General features: G+C 41.6%; 1 protein-coding gene across 2 annotated transcripts in view; it reads right to left on the bottom strand.

Annotated features, from left to right (window-relative positions):
• The window catches only part of LOC139758987 (vascular endothelial growth factor receptor 1-like), an 85,391-nt gene extending 74,864 nt beyond the window's left edge, over positions 1 to 10,527 (bottom strand). The window contains exons 1-2 of one of the 2 annotated variants that reach the window (XM_071680860.1): positions 10,399 to 10,527; positions 1,274 to 1,363 (exon numbers count right to left, since the gene is read on the bottom strand). In XM_071680860.1, coding sequence (XP_071536961.1) covers positions 1,274 to 1,346 — 73 coding nt within the window. In that variant the 5' untranslated portion in view covers positions 1,347 to 1,363; positions 10,399 to 10,527. Of the gene's footprint in view, positions 1 to 1,273; positions 1,367 to 10,398 lie in introns of both variants that reach the window. The other variant, XM_071680859.1, reaches the window with a different exon arrangement.
• Positions 10,528 to 14,869: the final 4,342 nt, after the last annotated feature.

The following is a 14,869-nucleotide window of genomic DNA, read 5'->3' as shown; positions in this document are numbered from 1 at the left end:
TTCACTTGACTTTACCTCATGAGTGTTTCATATTACTTTACCCAGTGATATCATTTCATGTGACTTTACCTATTGATAGTGTTTATAACTTTACCCAATGATAATGTTTCATAAATCAATCGCAAAGCACAACTGACCGGTCAAGCATCCACAACACAATCTCGTGACAAAGATCAATTTCTTTCTTGCTGCACATTTCCTCATAAGTGGGTGATAAACCCTGCCCCCCTCCAAGCACAAATGATAAATCACCATTCATACACTCACCAACATACCTCCCATATTCAAATATGTCAAATGATTTACTTTCCTAAACCCACAAGGGAAGCTGCTGCAGGTTACACCATGCACTGCTGTCTACAGCCTACATCATAAATTGTATTGTCAGAAGAACACATTAAAACATCTCAACAACATACCCCTTGACGATCTGACACTGTCTTGCCCTGCTTTTGCTAGAGAATAGTAGGTACAGTAACACCCTTTCTAACCTATCTCTACAATAATCTTGAAGAAAAAGGACTATTTCCAGCAAAACTAACAAAATAGTTCCTAAATACATACAAGTAAGAGTCCATTATCTATGATTGAATTTCAACCTATATCCGCTCTTTCTCCTCACAACAAAATCTCTTTAGAATATATCGTGTTGTTAATTCATGCTTTACCTTGAAGCCAATCACTTCTTTGCTGAAGAGGAAAATACACACAGACCATTGTATTAATTCTGTGACTACATCTATAAAGCACAAGATGACTAACCATTTATTCTTGTTATATTCCTAAGCCTCTTCAAAACAATTTGATACCATGGATCTAAATATTCTCTACAAAACCTTGCAACACTGGTGGCTGTTTCTTGTCAGCTTAAAACCAAAACCTATTCTCCTCTCTATATGTCCTCTTTAAATATCAAGGCAAAGATAATGAAGCACCTTAGAAATCTACAAATGTCATCTCATTTTTTCCTAATGCAAATAAATGATAATGCTAGTTCCTCTCAAAAGGTTGAGCTGTCTCTTTACCAACAACAAGATTCCCTACAGATATCAAACTTTGTGAATGTCCATTAGAGAAACAATGAAAATGTATATTGTATAATATTATGCATGAACAACCCAACAGTCCAGGCAAGGGGCTCAATATAATACTTGCTAGACTGTCCACACCTCATTTATCACGGTCAATTCCCCTCAAGAATGATATCTCAAATATTACTGTTGTGTTATGATCTCATATATAAAATATGATCACAGGAGTTGAGGTTGTTTACCTTGCCAGAGAAGCAACAGCAGTAAAGGGACACACAAGACCTTCATCGTGGTCACTGGCTGAGTTGGCATCATGAATGAAACAACAGATCCTGCTGAGAAGAAACAAGAGTTATGAGTTATTCATTACATTCTTCTGGACATGAGTAAACTGTACCAGTACAATGTATCTCTAAGTATAAAGTATATTTGTTCAGCCCATATCATGAAAAGCCAATGGTACAAGTAGAACAAGCTTGTATTTACCGATTTGCCTACCTGGAACTACTTATTTGTACAGGATGGGGAGGGAGTTTTACACTTATGAGGCCCAATCTCTTGAACATTCTCTATGATCATAGAGCTTCTTAAAGTTATGTATGCTGTCTGCATTAACCATGCCCTCAGTCAATATGTTCCATTAATCTACCACTGTGTTACTATAAAATTACGTCTTTACATCCTTTTTTTAACAAATTTTTTGTTAGTTTCATGTTATATCCTCTGGTTGCTCTATCCCAACATCTCTAGAACTGTCCTCATCAGTGATGTCTTTAAAAAACTTCTAAACATTGTGATCCAATCACTCCTCACTCTTCTCTCTTCTAAAGTGAGTAAATCTAAAGCATCCAGCCTTTCCCTGTAACTTCTCTCTTTTAATTCTAATACCATTTTTGTTGCCCTCCTCAGGACCTCCTCCATGAGCTATTTGTACTTTTTTACGTGCAGTGACCAAACCTGAGAAGCATATTCTAGTTTTGGATCTACAGATGTTTTCATATTCATATTCTAATATTTGGCAGCAGAGAGTTTGTTTCCTTAACTATTCTCCAAATATGGGACTCTGACAACAGGTTAGGGACAATGTCAACAACCAAGTCCCTCTACACATAGAATCCTGAAGCTAAATTCCTGTTAAGTAATAATAATCTTTCACTTTGTCCCATCCTCATTACTTTACATTTGCTCAAGGTGAGTTTCACGAACCACACTTCAGACCAGATTTGGAGTCCATTAGGTCCCATTGTAAGCTGATGCAATCCTCTTCGTTTTCCACTTCTTTAACGACCTTTGCATCATCTGCAAACACATTCAGGTAGGATTCCAACCCTCAGGCAAGTCATAAATAAGGATCAAAAAGAGTAATAGTTGCAGAACTGAATCCTGTGGCACTCTGCTCATCACCTCAAATCATTTAGAAAACACTTTTAACAAGCATCTTTTGCTCCCTCTCACTAACATAATCTTGTATCCTTCATTAGAGTTTATCCCTCTTTTCTGCCTGGTGATCCAGCTTCTTAATCAATGGGGGTACGATGTCAATGCTTTCTGGCAAGCCAAATACAGAAAGTCCATCAAACCTTCCCTTTTGTTCAGGACTAAGCTCATTCTCTCATACAACTCTAAGAGCTTAGTTACATGTGGCCTTTTTTTCCCCTAAAACCATGATTTCTCTCAATTTCATAAGTCAGAAACAGCATGGATTTAGGGAAAAGAATTGATGTGTAGTAACTAATTTCTTCAAAGTTCTACAAGAGAATGAGCGCAGTCCTAAATTAGATGGAAGACTGGGTGCACTGCCTGTATCTGGACTGCCAGAAAGCATGTGACTTTGTTCCACATGAGAGGCTGATCAAGAAACTGGATCATTAGGTAGGAATAATGGGGAAATTCCTATAATGGATAGATTATCGAGAGAGAGAGAGAGAGAGAGAGAGAGAGAGAGAGAGAGAGAGAGAGAGAGAGAGAGAGAGAGAGAGAGATGCATATTAGAGCTGACTTTTCCAAGTGGGCTGAGGTGATTCTTCGGGTGAGGTAACCAAACCCGAGATGCATCCTCAAGTTTTGGGCCTCATGCCAACAATATGAGTAGCTTGCTAAACATTCCCTTGTCTATAGACGTGAGAGCTATTCTGCAATATGCCAACAGAAAGTTTGTCTCCCTAACTATCCTCCCAATATGAGGCTGGCAACAGTTTGGGACAATGTTAACTTTCAAGTCCTTCCCACAAACCTCACCCTGAAGCATATTTCCCACACGGTAATAATCATATTGAGGCCATCTTATGCTCTGTCCCATCCTCATAAAATCTGCTCAAGCTGAATTTCATTCACCAAGTTTCTGACCAACTTTGGAGTTTGTTCAGGTCCCCTTGTAAGCTGATATAACCCTCTTTACTTTTCACTTCCATCATGAAATTTGCATCAACTGTAACACCATTCAGGTAAGACTGCATATCTTCAGGTTGGTCATTAACAGGATAAAAACGAGAAATGGTCCTAAAAGGGAACCCGATGGGCAATCCAGTAGCCACAGTAACCCATCTGGAAAAGGCTAATCTAACAAGCGTCCATCATTCCGTTCCAATGAGATATCTTCTATCCATTGCAAGAGTCTTTCCTTTACTCTTGCTGCGGGATCCACTTTCTTAATCAACCTTGCAAGTCGGACAGTGTCAAATGCTTTCTGACAGTCCAGATACACACAGTCCACCCAGCCACCCTTTCTGTCCAGGATTGAGAACCAAAACAACTCAGTCAAAACAGGTCAATAATTACCTCCTCCCACCTTGAGGTAACTTAATAGAGAGGGATAAAAGGGTGCTAAGTACCAGCCAACCTATGAAAACTGTCTTCAGCAGTTAATCCTAACTATAACAAGGAATACTGAAAAGCAACACCTCATACATGAAACTAACGAGAGAAAAAAGGGGACAACATTTGAACACTTTGTGAGGGGCTGATCACTTGCATGAGAGGCCCCTGAACATTTTCTTTATGACATCACAGCTTCCCATAATCCCTTACCCACCAATGATCTTGGAACCGAAGGAGAGTTACAGGAAACGTACAAGAACTACTTGAATAACCCCCCACTAGTTGTGTACAAGACATCACTCCGTCACACTCGTTATGAACGTCACTCCGTCACACTGTAGACACCACAACCCCGTCACACGAGTTCTATACAGGACGTATACCGGTCATAGTAGTTACAACACACAAGATGTAATCCCCATCTTAGGTCATGCACAATATGTAACCCCCGTCACACCCGGCATTTGTGACACGTAACGCCATCACAAGTTATACAGTGAACTACCTTCTCAAGCTGGTTGATCCGGTATGGTAAGCATTTAAACGAGAGGTGACGACCTTTAACCTACCCCCGGCGCGACCTTTAACCTCCCCCTTGCGGATCAGGTCAAAGGTCACACCATCCATAGAAGTCGTAGCGTTATGCCCAAGGGCCGTGGAACCATGGTACTCGAGTCATAAGGACGTGGTTCTGTCGTGGTTAGGGAGGTCGTACGGTCGTCACAGAGATCGTATTGTGACGCTCAAGGGGTCGTAACACCATTACAAGCGTCTCAGGAGTCGTGCTCAATGCGTGCCAAAGGGGAAAGGAAGCTGGGAGTCTTGTGAGCGCGTAAATAAAACGATTGGTCAAACCTGCATGGATTGGGCAATTAGGGTAGCGAAGGAGGGGGGAGGAGGGAGGTGGTTTCCTTACCTTCCCCTTATCAAATGAAAGAAAAAGACAAAAAAAATTAATAATTCGCACATAAAACCCTTAGGCATTTCCCTTGTATCGGGAAAGGGACTCTGCAATTTTGCCGACAAAGGAGCATGAGCAATAATAATAATAAGCTGGCCATTTATACACATCAAATTATGTCGCAAACATTTAAATTCTGTTCAACCTTCAAGTAAATAAACTCTGACATTAATATTTACCCAGAATGAGACTTAGTTTCCAACTGACAGTTCCCATATGCAAATTATGTACCAATGACTGTGTGTCCTTCACCAAAACAGTAAACATTTGACAGGTCAACGAGCAATTAAGAACCGCCATGGCTTAACGCATTCGTGACAGAGTCTGAAATATGTAAAGGTCTTCCACCAAGCTAATGGAGGATCTCCACCCACTCCACTCCACTCACAGCGGATGTGTATATCTGAGCCAACGGATACAATAGGAAATGTGAGCAAGAGTGGTTCGCTCCCAGACATATACATACCTTTCCTAACAAACGTCTACATCTACCATACGTCTACATCTACTCTACGTCCACATCTACCCTACGTCCACATCTACCCTAAGTCCACATCTACCCTACGTTCACATCTATCCTACGTCCACATCTATCCTACGTCCACATCTATCCTTCGTCCACATCTATCCTACGTCCACATCTACCCTACGTTCACATATACCCTACGTCCACATCTACCCTACGTCCACATCTACCCTACGTCCACATCTATCCTACGTCCATATCTACCCTACGTCCACATCTACCCTACGTCCACATCTATCCTACGTCCACATCTACCCTACGTCCACATCTATCCTACGTCCACATCTACCCTACTTCCACATATATCCTACGTCCACATCTACCCTACGTCCACATATATCCTACGTCCACATCTACCCTACGTCCACATCTACCCTACGTCCACATCTATCCTAACATTTTTTCAATTGGTCGACGCCTAGCCAAACTCATTTTCTACCTTGGGATGGTCACGAAAGTCTACGTGCCCAGTATGTTACTCTGTAACTCCAGGAAAGGTCTGCTGTAACCCCAGGAAAGGTCTGCTGGCTAAGACTGAGTACTAGAAGTCTAGGAAAGGTTTGCTAGGTAAGAGTGAGTACTAGAAGTCTAGAAAAGGTCTGCTGTAACTCTAGGAAAGGTCTGCTAGGTAAGAGTGAGTACTAGAAGTCTAGGAAAGGTCTGCTGTAACTCCAGGAAAGGTTTCCTAGGTAAGACTGAGTACTAGAAGTCTAGAAAAGGTCTGCTGTAACTCTAGGAAAGGTTTCCTAGGTAAGAGTGAGTACTAGAAGTCTAGGAAAGGTTTGCTAGGTAAGAGTGAGTACTAGAAGTCTAGGAAAGGTTTGCTAGGTAAGAGTGAGTACTAGAAGTCTAGAAAAGGTCTGCTGTAACTCTAGGAAAGGTTTCCTAGGTAAGACTGAGTACTAGAAGTCTACAAAAGGTTTGCTAGGTAAGACTGAGTACTAGAAGTCTAGGAAAGGTTTGCTAGGTAAGAGTGAGTACTAGAAGTCTAGGAAAGGTTTGCTAGGTAAGACTGAGTACTAGAAGTCTAGGAAAGGTTTGCTAGGTAAGACTGAGTACTAGAAGTCTAGGAAAGGTTTGCTAGGTAAGACTGAGTACTAGAAGTCTAGGAAAGGTTTGCTAGGTAAGACTGAGTACTAGAAGTCTAGGAAAGGTTTGCTAGGTAAGACTGAGTACTAGAAGTCTAGGAAAGGTTTGCTACGTAAGACTGAGTACTAGAAGTCTAGGAAAGGTTTGCTAGGTAAGACTGAGTACTAGAAGTCTAGAAAAGGTTTGCTAGGTAAGGCTGAGTACTAGAAGTCTAGAAAAGGTTTGCTAGGTAAGACTGAGTACTAGAAGTCTAGGAAAGGTCTGCTAGGTAAGAGTGAGTACTAGAAGTCTAGGAAAGGTTTGCTAGGTAAGACTGAGTACTAGAAGTCTAGAAAAGGTTTGCTAGGTAAGACTGAGTACTAGAAGTCTAGGAAAGGTTTGCTAGGTAAGAGTGAGTACTAGAAGTCTAGGAAAGGTTTGCTAGGTAAGACTGAGTACTAGAAGTCTAGGAAAGGTTTGCTAGGTAAGACTGAGTACTAGAAGTCTTAAGACAGAGCAGCTGGGGGCCGGAGCTAGAGGGGTAGATGAGGTCGACGGATGCGTACATTCTGCGTCATCACGTAACCCCGCGATAGTACGACCTTCCAGCACGACGGTACACGACCCTCCAGCACGACGGTACGACCCTCCAGCACGACGGTACGACCCTCCAGCACGACGGTACGACCCTCCAGCACGACGGTACGACCTTCCAGCACGACGGTACGACCCTTGAACGTCGTGTTCAAGGGTCGTACCGTCGTGTTCAAGGGTCGTACCGTCGTGCTCAAGCGTCGTACGGTCGTGTTCAAGGATCGTACCGTCGTGTTCAAGGGTCGTACCGTCGTGTTCAAGGGTCGTACCGTCGTGTTCAAGGGTCGTACCGTCGTGTTCATCGTGAGAAACATTTCCCAACCGGAGGTGGTGTGTGTGTGTGTGTGTGTGTGTGTGTGTGTGTGTGTGGCGTACCTCATCCTCAGATTAGCGTAATTAAGTTAGGTTAATCATGAGATCATGTCTACATACGTTGGGTTAATTAAGGATCTAGTTAGGGAGGGACTCCATCAATTTAGGTTAGGTTAAGTTAGGTTAAGTTAGGTTAGGTTTGGGGGTATTTCACGTTTCGCTCAGTTAGGTGTGGTTAGGTTAGGTTAAGTTAGGTTAGGTTAGTTTAAGTTAGGTTTGGGGGTATTTCACGTTTCGCTCAGTTAGGTGTAGTTAATTTCGGTTCGGCTGCGTTAGGATGTGTCAAATTGTGTAATAATTAGATTAGGTTAATTTTCATCAGGTTGGTTAACTTAGGTTGGGAGAAATGAGATCAGGTTTGGCTACCCAAATGTTAATTACCTACACGTTTGATAAAAACGTACCTTACATCAATAGAGCCAAGATAAACTCCTTTTAACCATTTCATATTCATTTCTTCCAGTGTTCCATGACAGCAAGAGACAAGTAAAAAACAATTAGCCATTACATACTTCGTCATAGCAACAGAGGCCAGAAGAAATACACGATTTGAGTCAATTCTATTCACTTAGATATCAAATTCCTCCATTTTTCTTTCTTTCTTCCATAAATTAGCCAAAATGGAAAGCGTTGATAATGACACTAGGTTTTAATGTCTTTTGTGTGTGTGTGTGTGTGTGTGTGTGTGTGGCCTTCCTCAAGTGTGTAGCCAACTTGTCGTCTGGTCACCTAGGCTGGCTGGTTCCATGAGAAAAGGTCACCATTGTTACTGAGGTCATCACTTGGTTATAACTACAACTGATGGTTGTGGAACCTAACCCCCCAACCACGTCCACACTCCCACCCCGTTAGAATATGACTTTTATTAGCCTTCTTAACACGTCAATAATCTTCAATATATATATATATATATATATATATATATATATATATATATATATATACATATATATATATATATATATATATATATATATATATATATATATATATATACAATACTTATTTGCTTTGTCGCTGTCTCCCGCGTTTGCGAGGTAGCGCAAGGAAACAGACGAAAGAAATGGCCCAACCCACCCACATACACATGTATATACATACACGTCCACACACGCAAATATACATACCCATACATCCCAATGTACACATATATATATATACACACACAGACACATACATATATACACATGCACACAATTCACACTGTCTGCCTTTATTCATTCCCCTCCCCCCTCATGTGTGCGAGGTAGCGCTAGGAAAAGACAACAAAGGCCCCATTCATTCACACTCAGTCTCTAGCTGTCATGCAGTAATGCCCGAAACCACAGCTCCCTTTCCACATCCAGGCCCCACAGAACTTTCCATGGTTTACCCCAGACGCTTCACATGCCCTGATTCAATCCATTGACAGCACGTCGACCCCGGTATACCACATCGATCCAATTCACTCTATTCCTTGCCCACCTTTCACCCTCCTGCATGTTCAGGCCCCGATCACTCAAAATAATTTTCACTCCATCCTTCCACCTCCAATTTGGTCTCCCACTTCTCGTTCCCTCCACCTCCGACACATATATTCTCTTGGTCAATCTTTCCTCACTCATTCTCTCCATGTGACCAAACCATTTCAAAACACCCTCTTCTGCTCTCTCAACCACGCTCTTTTTATTACCACACATCTCTCTTACCCTTACATTACTTACTCGATCAAACCACCTCACACCACACATTGTCCTCAAACATCTCATTTCCAGCACATCCATCCTCCTGCGCACAACTCTATCCATAGCCCACGCCTCGCAACCATACAACATTGTTGGAACCACTATTCCTTCAAACATACCCATTTTTGCTTTCCGAGATAATGTTCTCGACTTCCACACACTCTTCAAGGCTCCCAGGATTTTCGCCCCCTCCCCCACCCTATGATTCACTTCCGCTTCCATGGTTCCATCCGCTGCCAGATCCACTCCCAGATATCTAAAACACTTTACTTCCTCCAGTTTTTCTCCATTCAAACTCACCTCCCAATTGACTTGACCCTCAACCCTACTGTACCTAATAACCTTGCTCTTATTCACATTTACTCTTAACTTTCTTCTTTCACACACTTTACCAAACTATATATATATATATATATATATATATATATATATTATCCCTAGGAATGGGAGAAAGAATCCTGCTCACGTATTCCCTGCATGTCGTAAAAGGCGACTAAAAGGGAAGGGAATGGAGGGAAGGGGTTGTGTTGGAAACCCTCCCCTCCTGCATTACTCTTCCACAAGAAGGAACAGAGACGCGAGCCAAGTGAGGATTTTCCTCCGCGTTCGTCCCTCTGTGATCTGGGACTACGATAATGAAACATGGGTCCAGGTTTTGTGTATTAGGAAATGTGCATAACATCCTACACAGGATATGTGTCAACTTAACCACCAACACATGATAACTACCACCTCGTCCAACTGTCAAAGGTCACGCGTACGAACAGTTTTTGGCTTTTCCCAACGTGGCTGTGGCCACGCCTGCGTCCGATTCCGTTCCAAATTGACCTCAGTCATCAAATGAAGTTTTTTGTTCGTGGTAAATAACTCAATTTGCTCTTGTTGTTACAAGTTAACTTCGCTATTACAAATTGGTGTCAGAAGTTTAGGAGAGACGGTGAAATTGGCAAGGTTGCCGTGGATGGGTGGTTACCAGGGGTGATTATACAATTAACTTTGATTTTCAAAAGGAACTGAAAGTTTACAGTTAAATGGAAGAATATATTCTCGTTATTAATGGCAAAGTTACAGTTAGAGAAAAGGGGGTTCCCCCCCCCCCGTCCCCACATACCCTATTAGTGTCACAAACCCTTTGTGATTAACACGTTTTCCCGTATCTTCATGACCCTTCCCCACTACCATCTAATTCTACAATAAAAGAAAAAAAAATTTCGAATCCATACTTCTGTTTCAATCCTAATGCGTTAAAAGATAATCTTTCCTTCCACTCGTCAATTAATTCTATAATTAACCAGATACTCAAACCTGTTTAGCAGCACCAGTGATATGAATGGCTCACACGGAGGTCACACCCTATTAGCGAGGGGGAGGGTGGAGGTCACACAGGAGCGGCGCGGAGCGACGTGTTCTCTCCCCGAACCTCCACCACACACTGAGCTGTCCACCTTGGCTCCCTCACCAGAAGACGCCATCCCCCACGGCCGCCATGTCAAATCCCAAATTTTAAAAATCTATCTTCGCTTTATCATACCTACTCCAGTCGTTCCCCCCCTGGTTACACCCGGTAGTAACAGGACACTGGAATTTGTGACCATTTTATCGCGAGGCCAAACAACGTAATTTAGAGGCTATTCCAGCAGAAATTAGTTAAAAGTTGAAGATCAGATATGGTGTGTGGACGCCTCGCATGATGCCAATATATATATATATATATATATATATATATATATATATATATATATATATATATATGCTTAATATATAAACCTGCAGTGTGTCATATACTGTGTGTGTGTGTATGTGTGTGTCTGGTTTTTGTGTGTGTGTATAGTCTTACCTTATAACTCTAATGACTGGTTTGTGTTGAAATGGGGTTTCTCTCTCTCTCTCTCTCTCTCTCTCTCTCTCTCTCTCTCTCTCTCTCTCTCTCTCTCTCTCTCATTTGCGCAAAAAACCTGGAGTCAATTCTGGATCAGATTGGCCAAGCAGTGTCAGAGAAGACTTAGATTATACATAGGGAAATAGAGATAGACAAATAGATGACCAAGGACGACTGAAAAACAACAGATGACAGATCATAAAAGCTAAATGAGCTAAAAAGAAGAAAATAAATTATGTTCCATCCTCGAAAAGACATTAAGAGAATACGAGAAGGTTGTGTTGGCTTTTTAAGTCTCATGGTGTGTGGAGATACAGTCGATCAACCTCATTAAATATAGTGTTCCAAGATGGAGAGAGAGAGAGAGAGAGAGAGAGAGAGAGAGAGAGAGAGAGAGAGAGAGAGAGAGAGAGAGAGAGAGAGTGACTAGGAAATGGAGAAGAGCACACATCATACCCATTTCTTATGGAAGGGCGAGTAGCAACAGGTACTCAAACTACACTCCAGCCTTAAGGGCAAACCCAGCCTTTAAGGCTCTGTTAATTCGCAAATGGATGGTTTTCTACAGAGGGTAAGTTAACTACGTGAGTAGTTAAGTAGTTAAGGTAAGGAAATGCGTAGCAAATCTACATGATTTGTATGTGAGAGTGAGTCTTGGATCAAAGTGAAGGCTACGTGGATTGTCTGTGTATCTGGTTTTCCCAGAAAACTTTTAATAATATGTATCACATACGTGGCTGGTTAAAAATAAAAAGCTGGACCACCAGGTAAATGTAAAAAGTAATTTTCTTCAATGGCTAGATGATGATTTTGGTGGAAGAGAACACAGGAACATGTCGGAAAAGCATTGTCCAAATGGTGTGAAGTGAGAAGCAGTGGTGCTACATGGTCAAGTTCTGGGAACCAGCCATGGTTCTTTGGTCTATGTCAAGGATGTAAGTGAAGAAGAGGACTTTGACCTGAATGTGTGATGAAGAGGGTCATGAGCGAAGGGGAAAAGGAAAAGAATTGTGTCAACTTATGAACGGGACCTAAACTGATTCCAAAGTTTGTCTAATACATGGATGATGAAATTTAACACAAGTATCTGTCAAATAATAAGACACACTGAAAGAAGAAGGGCTCAAATATGATTATCATCTTAAAAAATAACCTTCAACATTCCTTGTGTTTAGGACTTGGGTGCTGAATCATTCCTAAACTTACAACTCCAGTGCCGAAACCACAGCTCCCTTTCCAAATCCAGGCCCAACAGAACTTTCCATGGTTTACCCCAGACGCTTCACATGCCCTGATTCAATCCACTGACCACAGTGAAGGAAAAAGTTATGGATGCGAGGTAAGTGCTGGCAAAAATTATAATACCTTTCAAGTATATGGATATAGAAATATTTGGCATGCTCTATACATCCTACTTAAGGCCAGAATTATAATATACTTCTTGAGATGGGCCACAGTACGAAGAGAAACACAAGAGCTAACAGAGAAGGTCCAGAGGAAGAAAACAAAGAAGGTTCCAGAATTAGGAGTTCAGTTAAATGCCAGGCTACAGGGTTAAAGTTTACCCAACATCAGAGAAACGAGAGATGACTTGACCAGAACCTAAAAAGTAAATAAAGTAGATTTATGTCGTAGTGAAGAATTCAAGAGATGTACATATAAAGCGACCAGAAGCAGTCTTACAACGATGGTTAACATACAGAGAAATCTTCGCTTTTTAACTCGTGGTAACTACAATAGATATTTTGAGATCGCATTCATGAAGTCGAAATGCAGCAGCTGATCGAGAAACCACTGCCGATAGGAGTTTTTTCTTTAGTGATAAACAATTTAATATTGTGTGAAAAGTAAATTTCCTTCAACGTGCCCAAAGTCAAACGAGCACACACGGTTTTTTGGGGGAACAGAATACAATAGACACCCCATTACTATGACATCTCTATTTTCTTTCATGGATGAAGTGACTCATTTTCTATGATGTTTTATGGTAAACTAAATTGGAGAATATTTTCTTCACCCGTACAGCTAAATACAGCGACATCACGTACCGTCTTGGCCAAGGGTCGTACTACAATCGTGTTTAATGGTGTCATGGGCAATTATTCCATGTAAACTTGTTATCTGGACCTAAAAGTGTAATATCTACAGAGATGTGGTGTCCAGCAATGGCCAATAATAGCAGCTATCACATCTTACCCGAGTGCACAGAACTTGGTCATGTCTGACAACCAACAGAAGGAAGAAAAAAAAAATGGTAAAGAGAATAAGATTCGTCTGATTAAACCTCCATGTTGAAAGAGAAAACGAGGTATGTCGTCTCAATGAAGTCATGTGTTGAAAGAGAAAACGGAGGAAGTGATCTTATTAAAACCACGTATTAAAAGAGAAATCAAGATGAGGGGCCTCACTGCACACCACTTGTTGAGTGAGAGAATGTAATGAGGGTATGGTCGAGCCACGTGCTAAATGGAACCGGAAAGCGATAATAAAATACGTTTTCTTAACGCATCCTCAAACGATAGAAAACGGCAGTAGATCTCCACAGAAAACCATTTATTTCCCCTAAGCTTTCAGGGAAAATGGTCCAAGAGATTTCATCTTCCCGTTTTCATGATTTTCCCATTTTCTTCCCAGTGGTTCCCAGCCAGAGGAGGGTGGGGCTACCCCCTACCCGTTTCTGTTGAACGAAAAACACAAAATTTGGATTTCAGAATTCCCGCTCATGACGAAAGGATATATATATATATATATATATATATATATATATATATATATATATATATATATATATATATATATATATATAAATAAAACCATAGGAAAATGAAACACGTTAAGTTGCCAAGTGCACATTCATGTAATGATCACATCATCAGGGGAGACACAAGAATGAGATAGAAAACGTAGAACAGTCAGGTGATATACGAGGAAGAGACGTAGCTAAGACGTTAACTGATGGTGGTGTTCGGTTCTGGCAACATGTCTACATAATTATTTTGCTCATGTGGACAGAAAAGTGAATTGTTTACAAAATTTGCCTACAATAAAGCTATCTAATTTGTATAAACCTTCGCTTATATTAATGCTACAATTCCTTGTGTATTTAATAATAGAAGATTCAACATTTCTCGTGGTAAAGAAGTTACATTTAATAACTGAATTAGCGTAACTCCAGTCCAATACAATGGTCATTATTTTTTACATGATTAATCAAAGCATTTGATTCTTGTCCTGTTATTTTGTTATATTTATGTTGCTTAAGTCTAATATAAAGATTTTTACCAGTCTGCCCAATGTGAACATATTACAGTTTTTACATGGTAATCTGTAAACACAGCCCACAGAGATGGGGGTCCCACGAGTGTAAAAACTCCCTCCCCGTACAGTACAAGAGATGGGGCCCCCACCAGTGTACAACTCCCTCCCCGTACAGTACAAGAGATGGGGCCCCCACCAGTGTACAACTCCCTCCCCGTACAGTACAAGAGATGGGGCCCCACCAGTGTACAACTCCCTCCCCGTACAGTACAAGAGATGGGGCCCCACCAGTGTACAACTCCCTTCCCGTACAGTACAAGAGATGGGGGCCCCACCAGTGTACAACTCCCTCCCCGTACAGTACAAGAGATGGGGCCACACCAGTGTACAACTCCCTCCCCGTACAGTACAAGAGATGGGGCCCCCACCAGTGTACAACTCCCTCCCCGTACAGTACAAGAGATGGGGCCCCCACCAGTGTACAACTCCCTCCCCGTACAGTACAAGAGATGGGGCCCACCAGTGTACAACTCCCTCCCCGTACAGTACAAGAGATGGGGCCCCACCAGTGTACAACTCCCTCCCCGTACAGTACAAGAGATGGGGGCCCCACCAGTGTACAACTCCCTCCCGTACAGT

The sequence above is a fragment of the Panulirus ornatus genome, chromosome 32 (genome assembly GCF_036320965.1).
Source record: "Panulirus ornatus isolate Po-2019 chromosome 32, ASM3632096v1, whole genome shotgun sequence".
NCBI lineage: Eukaryota > Metazoa > Arthropoda > Malacostraca > Decapoda > Palinuridae > Panulirus > Panulirus ornatus.
Note: the sequence above shows the minus strand (reverse complement) of the source record. Positions and strands in the feature narration are given on the sequence as shown.